Source organism: Lygodium microphyllum, chromosome 14, assembly GCF_053477565.2.
Source record: "Lygodium microphyllum isolate KBCC chromosome 14, Lygodium_microphyllum_v1.1.10, whole genome shotgun sequence".
Lineage (NCBI taxonomy): Eukaryota > Viridiplantae > Streptophyta > Polypodiopsida > Schizaeales > Lygodiaceae > Lygodium > Lygodium microphyllum.
This window is the reverse complement of record NC_141148.1, coordinates 101,774,460-101,799,071: the sequence shown is the minus strand read 5'-3', so window position 1 is coordinate 101,799,071 and position 24,612 is coordinate 101,774,460. Positions and strand designations below refer to the sequence as shown.

The window sequence follows — 24,612 nt, the reverse complement described above, 5'->3', positions numbered from 1 at the left end:
TATATTGAGAGTAACTAGAGTTTTGATCACTTCACTACCTCTTCAATTTCTTCTACTTTGTAACACTAGATTTTGAGTAAAACATCTCACTCTCACTCTCACTCTCACTCTCACACACACACACACACACACACATACACACACTCTCTCTCTGCGTTTTCTCTTTTCTGTTGTTTTTTGAGTATGCTTTGATGCCATTTCTAACTCTTGGTTTTGTCTTCTTATAGAAATCAAACTTTAAGTAGAGTATATGTGAATGTACTGCCAATAAAGGGGTCACCTTCCCTACCATCTTGATTATGTTCAACATGGATTCATCTACTAATTTTTGCTTGTTTTGGGCTGTGACTGTAGCCATTGAGAAGAGCTACAAAGGTGTGAGTACTAGAATCGAAACAGTTACACTGCATGCAGTGATAGAGTTGGAAGGTGTGTTTTGATTCTCCACACTCGAGGTAACCTGAGATAAGATAAGTCCAAGAGCGCTTATGGCAGCTAACTACTCTGTAGAATAAAAGGGTGAAGTTATGTGATAGTCCCAAGTCCTAGTACACTACCTAGACACAAGTGGGGGACTCATAGGTTACTATGCTAGGGCAACCCAAGATCGACCAGGAGAAATGTGGAAGGTTAAGTGGTATAAAATGCCTGAATGTGACCTTATTTGCATTGCAAGAAAGTGAGTTCAAGAAAAATAAAATAGAATGGCAATGCTCTTGTGTGCCAAGTGTGACACAAAATGTTAATGCTCTCTGACCTATAATCCTACCCTCAAAGTATTCCATGTGATGCGTGTTTCTTTCAACTCATAATATTCATTGGCCCATTGTCTTGGGGATCTCCCCCATCCTAGAAGAGACCTATGCTTGACACTAGATGCTCCCTAAAGCCAAGGAGTGCACATCTACAATATCTTTATGTCCTCACTCCATTCCATTGGAAAACCCTCTTAGTTGATAACCCACTATGCATTGTTTAGACCAACACAATCACAAACAACGTAAACTCAAACAACCAACTTACACGCAAGTGTTGCACGTGCATGTTGCACAAATGATCTCCTATGTATGTCACAGAATTGAGAAACATAGGCTAACCACATTAAATCTCCTTTAAGAGAGGTTTGTTTAGACATATTGCAGTGCATCTACTTCAATATCAATATGTGAGCAATCTTTTGAAAGATAACAAGAAGACTAGTCATGTAAGATGTAGCTCTTAAGCATCATCGCGTGTGCGCGCGCGTGTGTGTTTAGTGAGATACTCATTAGTTCACTTTTGCATTTGGATGAGGGGCTTTCAATGAGGTATCATAAAGATCATGTGATGATTTGGATTATGGATAAACTCGTGAAAATATGTAAATAATGGTAAATACACATGATTGATGAGGCAAGGAATCATGCATCCAGATGGATCATTAATCCTTCATGTGAAATGTCATGAAGAGTACTTTGAGGTATGTCAAAGAAGCAAATATTTTGACCCAAGATATACACTATGGGATGGCTAAAGGTAAATGTAATGGCTAGGCCAAACAACATTTTAATAGACTCTTAATGGCCATGGTGTGTAAATAAACTAGTCTTAGTGATGTCTATTTGGAAAATCCCCCATCTTTGATTGCTTCATGAATAGATTATGCCATTTTTAGTTAATTGGAAATAGTTGCTTCAAATGGTACACTTCTGTGTGAAAAGTTTGTAAAATAGGAATTAAAAATCCCTTCTACTAAAGCCATGTGATATACTTACATATCTTTTAGTGATCCCCAAAATATTTGAAACATATATTGTCCTAATCTTAGGTCTAGTTTCGAGAAGATCTTAGCTCCATATCTTTAATCAATTAGCTTAACATAACCAAGAATATGAGTCATTTTTAATGGCAACCCAAATAGCTTATCAAAACCAAAAGTATGAAAGTTATTTTTTATGGGAACTTGATCCTTCCCTCAAATAGTCAATCTAAATGTGGCAAAGTTATACTTCTTATCCAAAAAAGCATCAATGCTTTGCAAAGAGACCAAGTAAGATAGATGAATCCTTGCTTCATACATTGACAAAGCTACTCTTTCAAGTCTATGGCATCTAAAAATAGACTTTTGTAGACTCTCTTAGAAGCTTGTTCAATTTTGCCAACTACCTTAATCAAACCATCCACTTTCCAAGAATATATACTTGTAGCCAATCCTACACATGTAAGATATTACTCATAAATAATTTGATATGATATCGATGATACTCTACATGATTGGGTTACTACTACCATGTACTATAGTGAGGTCACAATTCTCCACTCTTGAATTTTTACTTATTAAAACCTCTTCATCATTGATATGGTAAATCTTCTTTATTTCTCTTGAAAGTCTAAGACATTGATGCTTGTTTGGAGGTTCGAGTTCCTCTACAACATCCTAGGACCTTTTGACCAAGGACATTATAGTTGACATATTTTCATATTTGAGCTTACATCTAATTGATCTTATTATGTGCTTAAAACAATAATCTATAAGAAACTTGGCCTAATATTGATATGATGCATTCTTATTCAATATCACATTAGGCATCCAAAACATTTGGTTCCAATTTGCATTTGTTTTGTGGGTTCCATGGTTTGGTTGTATCTTCTTGATACGAAAATCAACTTGCTCTAAAGTCGTAATGGTATCATGGGGCTGATGTATACTTTTACAAGGATTTTGCTAAAAGCTATTGTGGGGATCCATTAAACAAACCTAAATTGGTCCCTTTACCCTATGCATATTGAAATACAAAATTATGTTTAGTGAGATATTCCTCATTAGTTCACTTTTGCATCATTGTGGATACAAACCAATATGAATAGTGTGAACTACATTTTCTTAATTTTGAACACATCTTTTCACAAGTTTATCCATAATCCAAATCATCATATGATCTTTATGATACCTCATTGAAATCCCCTAGCTGCCATTTCTACTTTGCTTAGTCTCTTATATCTCAATAACACTATATTAGAAAATTTGGGAATCTCCGAAGTCCCACTTTCAAATAAGGGTAAAGATTTGGCCATGTGGCTAAATCTTAATCCATGCTTCAAAGTGAAACTTGGAAAGACAACCTATATAGTATTTAGGGTAGACTCCAATTTCAAGGAAGAGAACAAGATTTGATCATGTGGCCAAATATTAAATATATTGGGAATTCCCAAACTATATAAGAATTCCCAAATTCCCTAATATAGTGTTCAATGTCTATAACATTTGATCTCATGAATCACATGTGCATGTTTGATATGATCCAATCAACCATTGATGTGCATAAAAACAAATTTACTTTTATCTACGTGCATACCTAACACATCAACATCTCCCTTCTTATATGACACCATAAAGTCAAGCTTTTACTAATCCCTTTTCAACTTCTATATTAACTAAATTCTTATGTAGCATCACATATAACATCCAACACACTTCACTTAATTTGCAATTATTTTGCTGACATAATGGTTTGAGCATTTACTTCATGCAAAATCAAACTTCCCTAAAATTCTAATGACAGCATGGGGATAATGCATATTTTTTCACTGAGAGCCTCTAACAATGTACAAGGAACACCCATTAGACAACTATATTAGTCCCTTGTATTCTGGAGTCCGAAAGTAGGCTTAGTAGAATACTCATCATTAGTTCACTTCACTCTTGCATATTGTTGGATGCAAACCAATATGAATAAGCGCAAGTACCTCACTGAAAGTCCCTAGTTGTCATGCAGCTAGCTTATTGTAGTGGGGGGGATAGGCATCCTAAGGATGTGTGTCTAAGCACCATCCATCTTCCTCCCCCATTGTGACAAGCTACTTACGGGGTGACTACCTTGCCTACTTCGTGAAAATAACAGTTCTCCACAATAGCAAAAAGACAAACTTTATTGTTATTGCATGTGAGTGTCCTTGAGGAGGGCAAAGAGCCCCAAGGATGTGCAATGTAGAGGCTCACATATATTGAAATCTCCCTGAAGTACCTTAGAATAGTGCTCTTGAAAAATCCAAGTTTAGCACATTAGAAGGAAAACATTCGAACTCTAATCCAAAGGTTTGAAACCTTCACGTTTTAGGAAAGTCATAAAAATGGGCAATTACTTAAGAGTATGATTTAAAATCCCTCTAAAATAGGTTTTTTTAAATCTGCTACGATTTGGTATAATCAAGTGGCCTTTTCGTTATCAAATCGATATTGAAAACCAGTTACCTTCAGAGATTGAATACTGATGTGAAGCATTCACAATTCTTCCTTAACTTCAAACAATATACTTGAGCATTAAGACACTGCATCAGCTTTTATGATGGCTTTTGACAGCCAATACTCCACATGAACACATAAGTAAAATAGAATTTTCTTGAAACATTACTGGAATAACCTAATAAGACTCATTAGATTGGACAAACTATGGGGGATTTTGAATTGGTCGGTTACATCATATGATACAAAGCAATGAGATTGCTTCCAACTATATAGTCAAGGTTCTATGTAGAATATGCAACATGAATGAACTAAGTAATCAATGCAGCCCAATTGGAATGAAATATGAGCTGCTTATGTACTGTTACACGTTCAAATCGGTAGCTCCTCCTTGGTAATATACTGGAGTCTGTGCTGAGCCATCTATACATACATTAAAGGAAAGGAAAAGGATCAAACATGGATGGCCACTGCTGGTTCCAACAGAAAATCCAGCCAACACAAAGTTGGAGGGTATGGAAAGCAAGCATGCCCAGTTGGGGCATGTAAGCTAACCCAAACATTCAGCATCAATGATCTGGCAAGTAAAGTTGCGCCAGTATTAAAACATTACCGAATGAATGTGCTGTCACCTGTGCAAGACACTCCATGCATCAGCTCCCGCATGAGTACTATTTAAACTCAAAGCTGCGATATATGAAGGCAAGCAATGAAGGTGAATCATCATATAGACAATAAAGAGGATGTAACACTAGGGTTGAAGACTCTATTAAGGTATGCATATGTGATTACAAAAGGGAAAGACATAGATGTCCAGTGCAGCCCTTGCTCCAAGCTGAAAGATGCGTTTGCACATTGGTACATTACAAAGCCTTTAGACATATACTCCCTCAGAACTCTTACAATATTATTGCTAAACTTCCAAAGCTTTATGCACAATAAACACATGGGCTTCACTTCATGGCCCTGTGCATTCATCTATTACGTTTCATGCGTAATCTTTGTCAGAACAACTGTTGTGGAATCTAGAGACTGCTGCACTAATGTGAATGTATCAAGCCAAAGGACTAACGATACCTTGATTTATGATGTGCCTTTCAAATGTCTGGGCCTGAGGCAAATATGTTAATAAGGCCCCTAAAGACTTGTGCTGAATGTATCAAGCCAAAGGACTAACGATACTTTTGATTTATGATGTGCCTTTCAAATGTCTGGGCCTGAGGCAAATATGTTAATAAGACCCCTAAAGACTTGTGCTGAAAGCTGATGAGCAGGAAAAAGTTCTCCATCAACATTCCAGACACTTTCTTCACCATGTGAGATAAAATTAAATCGTGGAGTCTGCAATCAAAATAGAAGCTATTTTAGGCACAAAGATTTGTTCACTGTTACCATGATAGAGAATTCTAATTTAAGGAAACAACAAATGCTGAGATAGTGAAGTGTCTGAAAGTGTACAGCAAGCACAGACAATAAAATTACATTGAAACTTTGGCACCAAGTTATCCCCTACATACAGGTATATTAAAGGGAGAGGTATATATAATCAATGTGGCAGAGTCAGAACCAGTGACCACCTTTAAAGGCGTGCATTCTCAGTATGTTAACCGGTACAGGACGGCCTTCTCTTTCCAAAAAAAATATTCTTCTATTGTTTAAAAAGTCGGAAGGGCTTTGATGAAACCCTTGTTAGGGTGCAATATAGTAAAAGACAACATGGGTCACAGGTCACACCACAGAGAGAGAGAGAGAAGTTGAGAGAGAAGATGGTGACCCATCATGATTGGCCTTCTGCACTGACGTATCGAACCCTGGCCTGTTGACTCTGCGCCCGTCGTTTCGGCGCCTGTTGCACGTCCCTTGGTTGCTCGTCTGGCCCGTTGCCGCAGTCGCCTGACCCGTCCGCGCCCATTCGGACCAGTCCGCCCTGGTTTGCGCTGTTTTTGTCCGCCTTCGTCCGACCCAGTTCGCGCCTGCTCGCGCCTGCTTGCGCCCGTTCACCCACGCTCACCCTGGTTCGCGCCCTGGCTGACCCCTGCCCGACGTCGATCGGCCCGTCTGCGAGACCCCGCGCGCACGACTGTGCCAATTTCCCTGTCCGCCGGTCCCTGCGTGTGCACGACGACCTGCCCCGCGATTCCCTGTGTCGGTGCGCCCGCCTGGCCCCTCGTTTGACCCGCCCTGCTGAACCTGTGAGGTCGGCTAACCTGCCCTGCAGACCCGAGACGTCGGCTGACCTGTGACCTGGCTGACCTGCCCTGCGATGTTGCCCTTGGCTGCACGCCCTGACAGAGAGAGAGGACAGCAGTATGGCTGGCCTGGATATGGATTTTCTAGACCGGACGTTCTGAACTGTCGCCTGCGGGCAAACGCTCCAAGCATACTTCTGACGAGACAATGGGCCCTCAGGAACGTTCCTATGCGCAGGTTGCCTCTGATCCTGTGGATTCGCAAGAGATTGACTGGGAGCATTTGCTGGACTTTGCCAATACTCTGCTTGGCGATTATGTCCAGCATAATCATGAAACTTTTTCTGACTCGGGGACTGATGAAGTGCTGGAAGCCACGGTGGACCCGAAATCAGTCTTGCGGTCTTTTTCGGTGTTTTATGACCGTGCCGTTATACTTTTCTTCACTGGCAGGATCCCAGTGCTTTCCCATATTTGCCAGTGGCTGCACCATTTATTGAAAGGGGAGTGTGTTGAGGAGATCTTCCTTGGACCCCGTGGCTTTTATGAGGTGCTGCTGAAATCAGAGACACATCGGGCTGAGCTCCTGTCCAAGTTGCCATTATTCTTTGATCGCCGCTTGGTCCATGCTATGCCATGGCGCCCTATGGCAGACTTCCAACGCCTGCTTCAACGAGAATGCCCAGTGTGGGTGGAAGTGGAAAATTGTCCGGCGGTCTATTGGCCATTGTTAAAGGACGTGATGGCAGTTGTGGGAACGGTGCTGGTTCCCCCAAGCCTAAGGGCTATGAATCGAAACCGTTTATGCATGTTATGGGACACGGCCAGGAAAATGCCTGCATGGCTTCGCCTCAATTGCTCTGGTATGCATCCTTTGCACTTTTGCTTGAAATGGGGCAACTTTGCAAGACACTGCTTTTCATGTGGTAAATTGGGGCATTTTATGGCCGAATGCCCAAAAAGACAACCGTCTTCCAATGATGCGTATGTTGTGCTGCCTAAGGATGACATGGTGCTTGATGCCCAGGCACAGGAGGTCCCCCCAGCCACCTAATGTTGTGGATAAGGGTAAACAACAGGTCCTGGGTTTGGATTCCCGTAGCACTGATTGGATCAAGGCATGTCCAAAAAAAGGTAAAAAGTTGGATGCAGGCTTGGTGGATTCTGGGCCTAATGCTTCACAGGATTCCGTGCGCACGTATATGCGCAGGAAAGAAATGTTCTCTTCACAGCATACTGCGCGTACTATGGCTCCTTCTGCCCCCCGTAATCAGTCTACAAGGAAAGTCTATACAAACGGTCCTAAGGGCCCACTTGCTAAGCTGGCGTTTGATACTAGAGGTAATGTGATTACACCCTGGGATCCGTGTTATCCCCGCCCCACTCCCAAGGCAGTGGATATTCCATCTATCTCTAAAACGAGCCGCCAGAATTCTTTTGCAGTGTTAGTTGATTTTCTGGATGAGGGTGTCCTAGACGCTCTCGCGGAAAAGGTGAAATCGAGGCAACATGTGCCTTGTTCCTGATTCTTTTTTTTTGAAGATAGCCACATGGAATGTGTGAGGCATTTACTCTCGTCATAAGCAACATGCCATGTGGACTGTCTTGCATGAGAACCAGTGGGATGTCTTGTGTGCGGTTGAGCACAAGAGTCACGGTGAAGCAAGAAAAGTTGTGGATTGTCATGGATTCTGCCTGTTTTATGCAGGGACACATGCTATGTACTATTCGGGCGTGCTTATGATGTCCATGAGAAATACCAGCCTGTTCTTATTAAAAATGATGTACAGGGCCGCTTTCTAGTAATCTAAGTATTATTTGAAGGAGAGATTTTATGGTTGCTGGGCCTCTATGCTCCGAATGATCCCACATCCTGACGGGATCTTTGGTCGACTTTGCAAAGCTCGATGTCACTTGGCCGAAGGGATTTTTTGATGGGAGATTTCAATATGTGTGTTGACTCTTCTCAGTCCACTTCAGGGCATTCGGTAATGGATGCTCCGGAAAGCCGGGTGTGGAATGCCTTTGCTCTTTACGTACTTAAGCAAGATCTTTGGTCTTGGCTCCACCCTTCTTTTTCAGGGTTTACTTTTCATTCCGCACAATATGCAACTACTTGGTCGCGGTTGGACCGAATGTATATCATGCAGGGGGATGATTTTCTTCCCGAGATGCTGTAAATGAAAGTCTTGCAGCAATATGTATTGTCGGACCATTTCCCCCTCCAACTTGAGATGCTTGCACAACCTATTGCACCTTTTATGCAGTTGCTGGATAGACTTCCTTTACGTTTCAACTCATCTTATTTGAAGCATCCAATCTTTCAGGGCTATATGCAGCAATCGATTGAGAGGTTCTTATTGGACTTTGCCTCTAAGGGCTTGGCTTCCTTTGCACGGCTGCTCTCTAATGTGCAGCGGGTTGCTCGGCAGTATGGGATCCATCGTGCCTCTCTTTGTCGGCGACGTTGACATGCAGCAGAGGACTTACTGGCTTTGGTCCGTTCGCTACTGGTGGACACCCCAGATGATGAATTTCTGCTGTCACTGGCGATGCGTTTGGCTCATCTTATTCAAGTATTTCAGTTAAAATCTTATCAGCAGACCAAGCTGTACAACTTGACTGACACATTGCAAGATAGTGCATGTCAGTCTCATAAGTTCTTTCGCGCCTTGCATACTTCTCCTGCTCGAGAAAATATGACTAGACTCCAGGATTCGGAAGGTCGCATGGTCACTGATCCGTAGACCATTGTCAATATTTGCAGAAATTATTTTATGGATCTTCTTGGTTCTTCTCCGTCGCCTTCTAGCCAGGTTACCCATGTACGCTCGGTCTTCTACGATCTGGTCCGCCAGCAGGTTCCACTTCATATGCAAGCTACTTTGAAGGCAGATATTTGCGAGGAGGAGGTTATGGATGTTTTGTTACACCTGCCTAAGGATAAAAGTCCTGGTTGGGATGGTCTCACCGATGAATTCTTTGAGAACTTGGCCACCCAACTAGTGAAGCCATTGGCGGCTATGTTTCAGCAGGTGTGGAAAACAGGGGTCATGCCTTCCTCATGGAAAGAAGGCCTTATTAAACTGCTTCCAAAGGTCCCTTCGCCGTCAATGCTACAACACTGGAGACCAATTTCTTCGATGGGTTTGATGTATAAAATCTTCTCCAAAGTGCTAGCGAAGCGGCTTCACAAGCACCTTCCAGCTATTGTGCATCCTCTCCAATATGGTTTCATTAAGGGCTGCAACATTCTGCATAATATCTTAAATGTGCAAATGGCTATTGACTATGCGAGGCACTCCAGTCAGGAAGTGGTATTGATTCAATTGGATTTGGAAAAGGCTTTTGACTATTTAGACTAGTCTTTCATTGCAGAACTCATGTTTGCTATGGGTTTTGGTACTCGGATGTCCCGATTGATCTACACCATTAGTGCTGCGGCTTCTTCAAGAGTTATGCTCAATGGTGGGGTTACAGAGCCGTTTGTCCTTGCACGCTCGGTCAGACAAGGTTGCCCTTTAAGTCCTCTCTTCTTTGCCCTGGCGACTCACCTGTTCCTTTCAATGTTATCCTCAATGGCGGCTTCTACTCAGCTGGCCGGATTGTCTCTTCCTTTGGGACAGCACTTCATTAGCCAATCTTTGGTTGATGATAGCTTTATGATTTTGCAGGCGGACAGGGACAACATTCGAAAGGCATTAGATGTTTGGACGCTCTTTGGTCATGCTTCTGGTCTTCGCATCAATGCCTTTAAATTAGCCATACTCAGTTGCACGGAGCCTGATTTACAGTCACGAGGCTGGTAGGGCCAGGTTGTTTCCCGTGGCTCCATTGTAAGGCAACTTGGATATCCATTGGGGGTGGATGTTCGGCCAAAGGAACTACTGGAGTGGATTTCACAAAAACTGGCAGCAAAGTTTATGTATTGGAAGTCGCAAGTGTGGCCATTCCATGTCCGCCTCAAAGTGGCTCAGACAATTATGCTGCCAATGCTAACATATTTCTTGCCATTGCTACCGTGGACTCCTACTACTTTAAAGGCTCTCACTCGCCCCATTCGTTTCATGTTATGGAAGAAGGATTCATTGCAAGCAGGTATTTCGTGGATTTCATGGTCACATACATGTATTCCTAAACGCATAGGTGGTGGGGCTATTTTGGATGCTGAAACTTATATGCTGGCTCTTCGTTGGTCTCTTTTTCGCGCCATGTGTGCGGATCATCACCCGTGGACCATTATAGCCCGTTATTTTCTTGAGGACAACAGGCTACGCCATGGTAATACACGACTTCGGGGCTCCAAGTGGCATGTCCTTAATGCAGACTCTCGATTTTCCAGTCCCTCTTCCTCTCTGTTACTACACTTGGTCGGCTCTTGGAAAGTGGTGCTCCAAAAGGCCCGTTGGCATCCAGTGGGGGACCGCTTGCATACTAACTCCTTTCAACTGGAATTGTTGGTAGTCTCAAGATTACTTTCATGGGAAGACAAACATCAGCTCAGACCGAGATTTAACCGCATGGCCCATTTGGGTGTGACTTCGGTTGCGGATGCTACCCTTGCCACTCGCAATGTCCTCGGATCGTTTCGTACTGCTAGGAGACTTTTTAGGATCCCGCGCGGATACCGTGATTTATGGGAACAGCTTTTGTCGGTGCTTTAGGGTAGGCAACCCTTTCTTGCCCTGGCTGTGGATTGTCCTTGGCAGGACTAGGACCTTGCAGGCCGGTTGAGTCTGGAAAAGGCCTCTGCTAATCAGGTGTATTATCTTCTCATTCAAGATTATCAATGGCTGGGTGTGAAAGCTAATATTGTATGGGGATTGCGGAAATCGCAGTCATGGTGGAAGGCAACTGTGATGGAGGGCTGGTTGAATAAGACACCTTTCAAATGCAAGGTCTTTCTTTGGCGGGTAATGATTGGTGGTCTTCCTCTTGCCTCCGCCCTTTCCAAGCGTAGAATCTCAAATGGCAATTGTTTCTTCTATACCACTACTGTGGAATCGGCCCGACATCGATTTCTTTCTTGCCCGCTCGCCAAGAATATCTGGTCACTCTTGTCACAAGTTTGGCGCACAGTGGTGGGGTCCTCACTAACTCCTTTCGATCGGGTTTTTGTGCGCCCAAACTACCCCACACCGCCACAGTTACATATGAAGATCTTATTTCACTTTTTCAGATACTAGGGATGCTAGCACATTTGGACCACGTGGAATGCCTTTCTCTTTGATTCGGCCTCTAATGTACCGAGACACATTGCCCGGCTTAAAGGTCTCTTGCATTGGCAGATAGATCTCATTCGGCACTTGGACTTGCTCCCTCGGGAGGACTTGCTTCCCTGGCATATGGCAATTGCCTCTGGGTCTTTGCCATGATTTGTGTAACCTTTTTCGTGGATTAGTACTGGGATTTTACACATGTTGGCCTAGGGCCCTCGTGTATTTTGTAATTATGTAAACTTGTACCTTTTTTTCGTAATTAATACAATTACCTTTTATGAAAAAAGAGAGAGAGAGAGAGAGAGAGAGAGAGAGAGAGAGAGAGAGAGAGCGATCCTGATTGTGCCCTGCTCCTGCACGCCTGCCCAACTTCGTCGACCTGCTCTGAAGCAGACAATTCTGTGCCACCCTGCTCTGCGTCCAGCTGAAGACCTGCCCTGCGATCAGACTGCCACCTGTTCTGCTCTGCGACTTGATCTTCGTCCTGTGCAGAGATCTTCTGACTGGAACACATTGTAAGGGCTTTGGGGCACAGGTTGCAAAAGTGCAGTCATTCTCAGGCTGACCTCATAACTGGTACAGTGCACACACAGAGCTTGTATACGGAGACTGATCCTGTTCAGATCTGAGACAGTCTATCAGGGTTTGAAAACAGTGATTGTAATAAGCATTAAGCTTGGTGATGGAGAATCTGTAGGAGTCAAATGGTATTGATATGGCCTTTCTTGACCAGCATATAGGGAATGGGGATGATAAAAATTTGGTCAAATTGGATGGTGACTTGTCAGCTGAAGATTCTGGGCAGTTGATGGATGGGGATGGATGAGTAAACGTCGTAAAATGTTGGTTGATGAACCGGTCTTGTGTGCCCAGAATTTGCCTCAGCAAAATGTTCATGCTTCATACTCTCAGCCTGATGGGCCTCTTCAATTTATGCTAGCCACTGCCAATAATCTAATGTCAGATTATGCTCATGCCAATGAGGGTAAAGTGAGTTCTTTACCGGAAGGGGAACATGTGGTTGCCGTTATGGGTACAGATCTGGTTTTACAGCAGATTGCTGCTTTCCATGAGAGGGCAGCCACCTTTAACTTTACGGGAAGGACTCCTTTGATCACTAGAATTCATGCCTGGTTGCAGCCTATTCTTGTCAGTCCTGAGATGGGTCAAGATGATGCTTCAAGACAAGTGCAGGCCCCTCTCATTGAAGAGATTTATGATGGACCGAAGGCGGTTTTTGAAGTCCTTTTTCGTTCCCCGGAAGTGCGTGCTTTGATTATGCAACATATCCCTTTGTTTATGGATGGTCAGTTAGTACATATGGTCCCTTGGAGATCTATGGCGGAATTTCAAGAGTACTTAGGCAGGCATGTCCAATTTGGGTTGAGGTGGTTGATTTTCCTGCACATCCTTGGAGACTTCTTCCTTTGGTATTGAGAACTCTTGGTGAAGTGTTGGTGGAGCCTTAGTTGGCCTTCCACAATAGGAATAGGGTCTGCATGCTTTGGGATACAAGGAAACCTTGCCCGACCCCGGTTTGAGGTTCCGGGATTGCAAACGTTGATTCACGAGCTGAAATGGGGTACATTTGCTGGTCACTGTTTCAGATGTGGCCAATTGGGCCATTTCATTTCTGAATGTGATAGAAGCCCTGACGTTTACAGAGTTCAATGGTTCCTGACATGAATGTGAATAAGCATCATCCCCAGCAAGTGGTTCAGTAGCCACAAGCTGATCCTGTGCCACTTGTCCAACATGGACATGATGATGGAAAGAAGGATGCTTCTCAAACTTATATAGAGAGTGCATCACTTTTGGTTGGTCGGAATTCACATTTGTAGGATAATTCTTGGGTCACTGTGGTGACGCGATGCTAGATAGAAGCCTCGTTTGTCTGTTGCCCACCCACCTCCGTAGCCTATCACTCAAGACTTTTCAATGTAGAGGTAGGGGTTTCTACATGCAACCTCAACCCTCACATTCTCTTGTAGCCGGTGCGGAGGATAAAAGGGCTTCTAATTCTACTTTGCGCTTCGATGCGCGTGGGAGGCTTGTGCCTCCTCCTGATGTTTTCTGTTCTCAACAACAGCAGATTCCTTCCTGTGATTCGATTGCTAGTTTGTAGAGAGAAAATCTTGTAGGTGTGATCCGAAGTGAGATGGAGAGATTTCAGGCAGCTAAAGCTGTTGATATGAAAGGGAAAGGGAAAGGGGTGTTCAATAGTTTTCTTTCTCTGTTTTATCATGAGAATTGCTTTATGGAATGTGAAAGGTGTTTCTTCAAGCAGTAAGCAGTATTAGTTGTGGGAAGTTGTATTAGCTGGAAATTGGGATGTTTTTTGTACTGTGGAGCATAAATAGCATGCTTTGGTAGGATCTTTCTATGTATACAAGGATTATTCACTCTTTTTGAGTGGTTGCGTTCCACATAAATCTAGAGGTTTGTTGGCCGTCAAATCCTCCTTGCAACCATCTCTAGTTTCTCAAGACTATCGTGGTAGATTTATGATTCTGGAAATCCTATATGAGGGAGAGGTTTTGTGGCTAGTGGGGGTGTATGCTCCTTCTACTGCTCGCGAACGTCGTCAACTCTGGGATGATTTGCACTGCCTAGCCATGGCTTGTCAAGGCTTTGCTATGGGTGACTTTAATGCATGTGTATCCATGGATTAGGCGACTTCACACCACTCGGTCATGGATGGTCCTGAGCGACAAGCTTGGGATGCTCTAGCAGATGTATCTTTGAAACAAGACATGTGGTCTTGGATGCACCCTTCTCAAGCCGGATATACTTATCGTTCTCTTCAGCATTCAAATACTTGGGCCAGACTGGATCGGATCTATAGTTGTCAGAGATGGAGTTGAATCACAGACCTGTCCATGCCTTTAAGGCTCTCCTTGCCCGTTTGCCTCTTCATTTCAATCAATCCTTTATGCTGCAAAATCAGTTTTTGGAATGTATTTAGCAACTGATTGCTTCCTTTAGCTCCAGGGTCCTCTTTGAAGGGATGGAGGCATGGGCTGTTTTTAGGGATAATGCCCGATTGTTATCTCGACAGTATGGTATTCAGCATGCTTCCTCTTTACGCATTGAATTGCAGCATGCGCAATCATTGTTGGCCCACTTGTTGACTTGTGTCAGTCAGGGGACTCCACTGATGACTTGCTCACATGCATTGAATGGTTGAAAGGCAGAGTTCAATCTTTATAGGAAGAGGAATATGCTAAATACAAATTGTTGGCCAGAGCGGAAGCTTCACACGATAATAACTATCAATCCCATCAATTTTTTGCTTGATTACACCAGAAATACGCTTGAGAAAATATTGTGTGTTTGATGGATGAGCAAGGTGTTATGGTGACTGAACCTGCTTCCATCATTCAGATGTGTGTCAACTTTTATAAACCATTATTGGGCCCATAGGAGATTCTTTCAGATGCGGTCCACTCTGCTCGTAGATATATATTTGCAATTCGGTTGGTAATCAGGTTAAGCCAGAATGGGTTGAATTGATGGAGGCCGATATTTCGGAGGAGGAAGTGGAAGAGGTGCTGTCTCATTTGCCTTGAAGGAAAAGCCCTGGCTGGGATGGGCTTCCTAATGAGCTGTTTTTGGCCCATGTGGAGCAACTCAAGGACCCATTGATTCGTTTGTATCAACAAGTGTGGAATTTTGGTGAGATGTCTTTAGACTGGAAGATTGTTGTCATTCGGTTATTGCCTAAGGTTCCCTCTCCAACCTCCTTGAAACAATGGAGACCCATTTCTGTTATGGGTTCTTTATATAAAATCTTTTCTAAAATCATTGCTAATGGATTGCAGAAAGTATTTCTGCAGTTGGTTTATCCACGTCAATACTGTTTCATTGAGGGCCGAAATATAATGCACAACATTTTGAATGTTTAACTGGGGATTGACTACGCTAAAGCTTCAGCCCAGTAGGTTGTTATGCTTCAGCTTAATATTGAAAAGGCATTTGATCATATTTGAATGTTTAACTGGGAATTGACTACGCTAAAGCTTCAGCCCAATAGGTTGTTATGCTTCAGCTTGATATTGAAAAGGCATTTGATCATATTAGCTGGTTTTTTTTGCGGCAGTGAATGACCACCATGGGATTTGGGTCTCATATGATTTCTCTTGTGGATACCATTAGTCAGGGTGTTGTGGCCCGCATCGCACTTAATGGAGGAATCACACATGAAATTGCCTTATCCCGGTCGCTTCGGCAAGGCTGCCCTCTCAGCCCTTTGTTGTTTGCTTTAGTCACTCACCCGATGCTTTCATTGTTGGAAAAGTTGGCCGACCAAGGTGAGATTATTGGTCTGACTCTTCCCCAATGGGGCCCAACTTTTGGGTCAATCTTTGGCAGATGATTCCTTTATGTTTCTTAAGGCTGATCGCTCAAATGTCAATCGAGCAATGGTTGCATGGAATATTTTTGATATGGCATCCGGTCTTCATATTAACACTCAGAAATCTACATTGCTTTCTTGCACAGAGAATGATTTGCAGGCCTTGGGCTGGCATGGAATTGTGATTTCTAAGGGAAACATAACCAGACACTTGGGTTACCCTATTGGTGTGGATGTAGCTCCCCGTGCATTGCTGGATTGGATATCATCCCATATTCATGATCGGTTCATGAACTGGAAATCTCAAGGCTTGCCTCTTCATGTGAGACTTAAGGTTGCTCAATGCATCATGATCAGCATGATTTCGTTTTTCCTGCCTCTCCTTCCTTGGACTAAGAAGTCTCTTTTGGAATTGGTTCAAACTATCCAATTCATGCTGTGGAAAAAGAAAGGAAATCGCTTGGGCCAAGTGTGGATTTCATGGCAGCATATTACTACTCCTAAAAGGATGGGGAGAGCAGCTTTTTTGGATGTTAACTTGCATATGGTAGCCTTGAGGCTAGCTCTTTTGCAAACACTATGTACAGAGAGTCATCCCTGGTCAGATATTGCAAAACTTTTTATAGAAAAGATTGAAATCTCTCATGGCAGCATGGTTATTCATGCTTCTTGTGGCATGTGCTTAATTCCACAAGACCTGTAAAGGTCTCCCAGTCTTTTCTCCTTTCTCATTTGATCGCATCTTGGCAGGCGATGTTATGTTTTGTAGTTTGGTGCCCTCTTGATTTTCGTAAGGAGGGCCCGTTTTCGTGGTTAGTGTTATGGAAGATCTCCTCTATGGTGTCAACTTATCTCGTTCTTCCTGACATTACTACTCCCTGGCTGGATATTGTTCGCTCCACACAAGCTGTCCTTTCTGTGTGATATTTCTGTGTTAGAGTCTTGGTAGACTTTCATTTGTGTCTGTTTTTTCTTAGATGACCTGATGTCTGATGTAAATATTGCTACTTAATTCAATTATCTTCATGAAGAGAGAGAGAGAGAGAGAGAGATGGCGGGCCTGCAACCCCCGTGACCTAGCGACTGTCCGTGCCTGTCACTGCCTGTCGTGCTGCGCCCGTCGGGACCTGTCCGTGCTTGCCGTGCCTGCCGCTGCCTGCCGTGCTGCGCCTGTCGATACCTGTCCGTGCCTGCCGCTGCTGCGCCCGTCGGTACCTGCCGCTGCTGCGCCCGCCTGTTCCAGCCGTCGCCACGCCTGTCGCAGGTACGCCCGCCCGTTGGTACCTGCGCCTGTCAGTCTCTGCCCGTCGTCTGGACCTGCGCCCGCCTTCATCCACGTCTCACGATTGCTCGCCGGACGTCGGCTGCGCCTGGGTGTGCCCGCCTTCGTCGACGTCTGACGTCTGCCCTGCTGGTTAAACGCTGCTCGTCGCTTGTACCTGCAGTGCCCTTCAACTCTGCACCATCGACGCCTGCCCTGGGCCTGACCCTGTGGCACCTGCCCCGTCGACGGCTGACCTATGCAGAGTGCGCCGCCTGTGGTTGACCGCTCTGCGTCAGCGTGCAGGGCTGACGCAGCCTCGTTTACGCCTCCTGTGTTTGACCCGTTACACGGCGCCCCGGTTCATCGGCGCGTGTCTGTCCTATTCGTCGTTGCAGTCCTGTTGCTGCAGCCGGGTGGTGCACTGATTTTGCAGGACTGTGGGACCTGCACAAAGCGTGAGAGAGAGAGAGACAACGAGAGGGAGAGAGAGAGAGAGAGAGAGAGTTCGTCCTCTGTGTGAAGACAGCAGTATGGCTGGCCTGGATTTGGATTTTCTTGACCGGACGGTGGCAGCCCTTGGCCCTGATTCCGATGCAGAGGAGCCGGAAGATATGGTGCCATGCACGGAGGAGTTGCCGCCGAGTTCTGAACAGCCGCCTGCCGGCAAACGCTCCAAGCCTACGCCTGATGAGCCAATGAGTCCTCCGGAACGCTCCTATGCGCAAGTGGCCTCTGATCCGGTGGATTCGCAAGAAATCGACTGGGAGCATTTGCTGGACTTCGCCAATACTCTGCTTGGCGATTATGTCCAGCATAATACCGAATCTTTTTCTGTTGCGGGAACGGATGATGTGCTGGAAGCCACGGTGGACCCCAAATCAGTCCTGCGATCTTTCTCGGTGTTCTATGACCGTGGAGTTATTCTTTTCTTCACTGGCAGGATCCCAATGCTTTCGCATATTCGCCAGTGGCTGCACCATCTATTGCAAGGGGAGTCGGTTGAGGAGATTTTCCTTGGACCTCGCGGGTTTTATGAGGTCCTGCTGAAATCGGAAACGCATCGCGCTGAGCTCCTGTCCAAGTTGCCGCTATTCTTTGATCGCCGCCTGGTTCATGTTGTGCCATGGCGCCCCATGGCCGACTTCCAGCGTCTGCTTCAACGCGAATGCCCGGTGTGGGTAGAGGTGGAAAACTGTCCGGCGGTCTATTGGCCTATGTTGAAGGATGCGATGGCAGTTGTGGGAACAGTGCTGGTTCCCCCAAGCCTCAGGGCGATGAACCGCAACCGTTTATGCATGCTATGGGACACGGCCAGGAAAAGGCCCGCGTGGCTTCGCCTCAATTGTTCGGGCATGCATCCTTTGTATTTTCGCTTAAAATGGGGCAACTTTGCGGGCCACTGCTTTTCATGTGGAAAATTGGGGCATTTCATGGCCGAATGCCCTGAAAAGCAATTGTCTTCGGATGATACGCAGGTTGTGCTGCCCAAGGACGACATGGTGCTTGATGCCACGCCCCAGGAAGCCCTTCAGTCTCCTCATGTCATGGACAAAGGCAAACAACAGGTCCGAAGTGTGGATTCCCGTCGTACTGATTGGATTGAGGCACGTCCTCAAAAAGGTAAAAAGTTGGATACAGGCTTGGCGGATCCTGGGCCTCCCGCTTCCCAGGATTCCGTGCGCACGTATACGCACCGGAAAGAAATGGCCACTTCACAGCAGGCTCCGCGTCCTAGGGCCCCGTCGGGCCCCCGCAATCAGTCTCCAAGGAGAGCCTATACCGACGGCCCCAGAGGCCCACCTGCCAAGCTGGCGTTCGATGCCAAAGGAAATGTTATTACACCCTGGGATCGGCGTTATCCCCGCCCCTCTCCCAAGGCAGTGGATTGCCCTTCTACCTCCAACGCAGGTCGCCAGAATTCTTTTGCAGTATTGGCTGATTTTCTGGATGAGGGTGTCCTGGATGCTCTCGCGGAAAAGGTGAAATCGAGGCAGCAGGTGCCTCGTTCCTGACTTCCGTCTTTGAGGATACATGAAGATAGCCACGTGGAATGTGCGAGGCATTTGCTCTCGCCATAAGCAACATGCCATGTGGACCGTCTTGCACGAGAACCAGTGGGATGTATTGTGTGCAGTTGAGCACAAAAGTCACGGTGAAGCAGGAAAAGTGATGGATTGTCATGGATTCCGCCTGTTTTATGCAGGGACCCATGCTACGCACTATTCGGGCGTGCTGATGATTGTCCATGAGAAATATCAGCCTGTCCTTGTTAAAAATGATGTGCAGGGCCGCTTTCTGGTGATCGAAGTCTTATTTGAAGGCGAGATTTTATGGCTGTTGGGCCTCTATGCTCCGAATGATCCTGCATCCCGGCGGGATCTTTGGTCCACTTTGCAGGGCTCCATGTCACTCGGCCGAAGGGGATTCTTGATGGGAGATTTCAATATGTGTGTCGACTCTTCTCAGTCCACTTCAGGGCATTCGGTAATGGATACGCCGGAAAGCCGGGTGTGGAGTTCTTTTGCTTTGCACGTGCTCAAGCAAGATCTTTGGTCGTGGCTTCACCCTTCTTTTTCAGGGTTTACTTTTCATTCCGCACAATATGCAACTACCTGGTCGCGGCTGGACAGAATGTATATCATGCAGGGCGATGACTTTCTTCCCGACATGCTAGAAATGAAGGTCTTGCGGCAATATGCGTTGTCGGGCCATTTCCCCCTCCAGCTTGAGATGCGGGCACACTCTATTGCACCTTTTGTGCAATTCCTGGATAGGCTCCCTTTACGCTTCAACTCCTCTTATCTGAAGCATTCGGTTTTCCAGGGCTATATGCAGCAGTTGATTGAGAGGTTCTTATTGGACTTCACCTCTGAGGGCTGGCCTTCATTTGCAAGGCTGCTCTCTAATGTGCAACGGGTTGCTCGCTAGTATGGGATCCATCATGCCTCGCTTTGCCGCCGGCGTCGACATGCAGCAGAAGACTTACTGGCCTTGGTCCGTTCCTTGCTCCTGGATTCCCCTGATGATGATTTTCTGCTGTCTCTGGAGAGGCGGTTGGCCCATCTTATTCAAGTGTTTCAGTTGAAATCTTATCAACAGGCCAAGCTGCACAACTTGATGGACACAATGGAAGATAGCACCTGCCAGTCTCATAAGTTCTTTCGCCCCTTGCATGCATCTCCGCCCCGCGAAAATATGACCAGACTCCAGGATTCGGAAGGTCGCATGGTCACGGATCCGCAGACCATTGTCACTATGTGCAGAAACTATTTTATGGATCTTCTTGGTTCCTCTTCCTCGCCTTCTAGCCAGGTTACGCATGCCCGTGCGGTCTTCTATCATCTGGTCCGCCAGCAGGTTCCAGTTGATATGCAAGCCGCTTTGGAGACGGATATTTGCGAGGACGAGGTTATGGACGTTTTGTTGCACCTGCCGAATGATAAAAGCCCTGGCTGGGATGGTCTCACTAATGAATTCTTTCAGACCTCGGCCACGCAGTTGGCGAAGCCATTGGTGGCCATGTTTCAGCAGGTGTGGGAAACGGGGGTCATGCCCTCCTCATGGAAAGAAGGCCTTATCAAACTAATTCCAAAGGTCCCGTCGCCGTCAAAGTTGCAACACTGGCGACCAATCTCTTTGATGGGCTCCATGTATAAAATCTACTCCAAAGTGCTGGCGAATCGGCTCCACAAGCACCTTCCAGCTATTGTGCATCCTCTCCAATATGGTTTCATTAAGGGCCGCAACATTCTGCATAATATCTTAAATGTGCAAATGGCCATTGACTATGCGCGGCATTCCGGTCAGGAAGTGGTATTGATCCAATTGGACTTGGAAAAGGCATTTGATTATGTGGACTGGTCTTTCATTGCAGACCTCATGTCGGCCATGGGCTTTGGTACCCGAATGTCCCGATTGATCTACACCATCAGTGCTGAGGCTTCCTCCAGAGTTATGCTTAATGGTGGAGTTACAGAGCCATTTGTCCTTGCACGCTCGGTCCGACAGGGTTGTCCTTTGAGCCCTCTCTTCTTTGCCCTGGCGACTCACCCGGTCCTTTCAATGTTATCCTCCATGGCAGCCTCTGCCCAGCTGGCCGGTCTGTCTCTTCCGTTGGGTCAGCACTTCGTTAGCCAATCCTTGGCGGATGACACCTTTATGATTTTGCAGGCGGACAGGGACAACATTCGAAGGGCATTAGATGTTTGGACACTCTTTGGTCAGGCCTCTGGGCTTCGCATCAATGCCCTTAAGTCAGCCCTTCTCAGTTGTACGAAGCCTGATTTGCAGTCCTTAGGCTGGCAAGGCCAGGTGGTTTCCCGTGGCTCCATTGTCAGGCATCTTGGATACCCATTGGGGGTGGATGTACGGCCAAAAGCCCTGCTGGAGTGGATTTCACAAAAATTGGCAGCAAAGTTTATGTATTGGAAGTCGCAAGCGTGGCCATTCCATGTCCGCCTCAAAGTGGCCCAGACAATCATGCTTCCAATGCTAACGTATTTCCTGCCATTGTTGCCATGGACTCCTACTACTTTGAAGGCCCTCACTCATCCCATCCGTTTCATGCTATGGAAGAAGGACTCACTGCAGGCCGGCATTTCCTGGATTTCTTGGTCACACGCATATACCCCTAAGCGCATGGGTGGCGGAGCGATTTTGGATGCACACACTCATATGTTAGCTCTCCGTGGGTCCCTTTTTCGTGCCATGTGTGTGGATCACCACCCTTGGTCCATCATAGCCCGTTATTTTCTTGAGGACAGCGGGCTCCGCCATGGCAACACACGGCTTCGGGCCTCCTGGTGGCATGTCCTTAATGCTGACTCTCATGTTTCCAGTCCCTCGTCCTCTTTGTTACTGCACTTGGTCGGCTCTTGGAAAGTGGTGCTCCAAAAGGCCCGCTGGCACCCAGTGGGGGACCGCTTGCAGACTAACTCCTTTCAGCTGGAATTGTTGGCGGTATCGAGACTCCTTTCATGGGAAGATAAACATCAACTCAGACCAAGATTTAATCGCATGGCCCGTTTAGGTGTGATGTCGGTTGCGGATGCTACCCTTGCTACTCGCAATGTCCTCGTCTCATTTCGGACTGCTCGGCGACTCTTTAAGATCCCGCGTGGATACCGTGATTTGTGGGAGCAGCTTTCGTCGAAGCTTCAGGGTCGGCAACCCTTTCCTGCCTTGACGGTGGATCGCCCTTGGCAGGACTGGGATCTTGCAGGCCGCCTGAGTCTGGAAAAGGCCTCCACTAATCAAGTGTATCATCTTCTTGTTCAAGATCACCAATGGCTGGGAGAGAAAGCTAACACTGTTTGGGGACTGCGGAAATCGCTGTCATGGTGGCACAAAACGCTGATGGAGGGCTGGCAAAATAAGACACCTTTCAAATGCAAGGTTTTTCTTTGGCGGGTAATGATTGGTGGTCTTCCTCTGGCCTCGGCCCTTGCCAAGCGTCGCATCTCGAATGGCAATTGTTTCTTCTGTACCACACCGGCGGAATCGGCCCGACATCGTTTTCTCTCTTGCCCGCTCGCCAAGAATATCTGGTCACTCTTGTCACTCATTTGGCGCGCGGTGGTGGGATCCTCGCTAACTCCTTTCGATTGGGTTTTTGTGCGCCCCAAGTATTCCGCACCGCCACAGTTGCATGAGAAGATCTTATTTCACTTTTTCAGATATTGGGGATGCTGGCGCATTTGGACCACGCGCAATGCTTTTCTCTTTGATTCGGCCTCTAATGTACCCCGACATATTGCCAGGCTTAAAGGGCTCTTGCATTGGCAGCTGGATATCATCTGACACTCCGACTTGCTCCCTCGAGAGGATTTGCATCCGTGGCACATGGCAATTGCCTCTGGGTTGTTGCCATGATTGGTGTAACTTTTTCAGTGCATTACTACGGGGCTTCCCCACATGTTGGCCTAGGGCCCTCGTGTATCTTGTAATCAGAAAAAAGAGAGAGAGAGAGAAAGAGAAAACCTCTTCACATGATGGCTTTGTGTCATCATGTATCTTGTAATCCAGTAATCGTGTATTTTTTTCGTAATTAATATAATTACCTTTTACGAAAAAAAAGAGAGAGAGAGAGAGAGAGAGAGAGAGAGAGAGAGAGAGAGAGAGAGAACAGGCTTTTTGGTTGAACAAGACACCTTTCAAATATAAGGTCTTTCTTTGGAGGGTAATGATTGGTGGTCTTCCGCTGGCTTCAGCCCTTTCCAAGCATCGCATCTCCAATGGTAATTGTTTCTTTTGCACCACCAGTGTGGAATCGGCTCATCATCGATTTATTTCTTGCCCTCTCGCTAAGAAAATCTGGTCCTTCTTGTCGGCAGTTTGGCACGTGATGGTCGGTTTCTCGCTATGCCCGTTTGATTGGGTTTTTGGGCAGCCCAAATACCCCACACCGACATAGCCACATATGAAGATCTTGTTTCACTTTCTTAGATATTGGGGCTGTTGGCATAACTGGACCATTCAGAATGTTTTTATTTTTGATTCCGCCTCTAATGTTCAGGGGCACATGGCCAAGCTTAAAGGTCTCTTACTCTGGCAGATAGATCTTATTCGGCTCTCTGACTTGCTCTCTCGGGAGGACTTACTTCCCTGGCATATGGCAATTTCCGCTGCGTCTTTGCCGTGACTTTTTGTAACTCTTGAGTTGTTTACTTCTTGTAGTGAGAGAGAGAGTTCTTGCATACGATGGCGTAGAGCCACCGTGTATCTTGTAATCATGTAAACTTGTACTTTTTTTGTAATTAATACAATTACCTTTTACGAAAAAAGAAAGAACGTGCTTCGCCCAATGGCCTACCAAGACTATAGAGGTGATGATTATCTTACCAAGGGAGTTAAGTGGTCATCCTAGAGAGGCTAGGGCATTGGACAAAGGGTGCACGTTAGCTACCCACTAGCCTATCAAGTCCTGCAAAGATGGATGGAACCACAACGGACTTTTTTTTTTTGTTTTTTTTTTTTTCGTTGGTTTGATAATGGTTGTTTCAAAAAGAAAGGTGGCGGTCAATTAAGCAATGGACGAGAGACAAGTAGCAAGTTCCAAAGGCTTTCACAAAACAAATAGGTTATCCATACCACTACTGGATGTTGATTACAAAGGAATAGGCTAGTGAAGTGTGTAGCAATCATATGGTCAATATGTAGAGAGGCAAAAAAAAGTACGGTAAGCTAGAAAGACAAGCAAAGCAAGCAAGAAAGCAAAGGGAACTATCTTTGGATATTGCCATGGGAATACCGCTGAATATGGTGAATCTAGAGTTGACCACTCCAAGGTGACTGAAAAGGGATAAATGCGCACAGATACATGTTTATATGAACAGAATGCCAATGCACTTGAATTATGCAAAGGG

At 45.7% G+C, this 24,612-nt stretch overlaps 1 protein-coding gene across 4 annotated transcripts in view; it reads right to left on the bottom strand.

Annotated features, from left to right (window-relative positions):
• Nucleotides 1–4,381: 4,381 nt before the first annotated feature.
• Nucleotides 4,382–24,612, bottom strand: part of ACD5 (Diacylglycerol kinase family protein) — a 135,837-nt gene continuing 115,606 nt past the window's right edge. Inside the window, exons 13-14 of one of the 4 annotated variants that reach the window (XR_015693168.1) lie at nucleotides 5,300–5,563; nucleotides 4,383–4,799 (exon numbers count right to left, since the gene is read on the bottom strand). Coding sequence is in view for 2 of the 4 variants with exons in the window: in XM_087693169.1 (XP_087549295.1) it covers nucleotides 5,426–5,563 (138 nt within the window). In the remaining 2 variants the exon portion in view is untranslated. Of the gene's footprint in view, nucleotides 4,855–4,887; nucleotides 5,564–24,612 lie in introns of those variants that run through there. The other 3 variants (XR_015693167.1, XM_087693171.1, XM_087693169.1) reach the window with 3 other exon arrangements.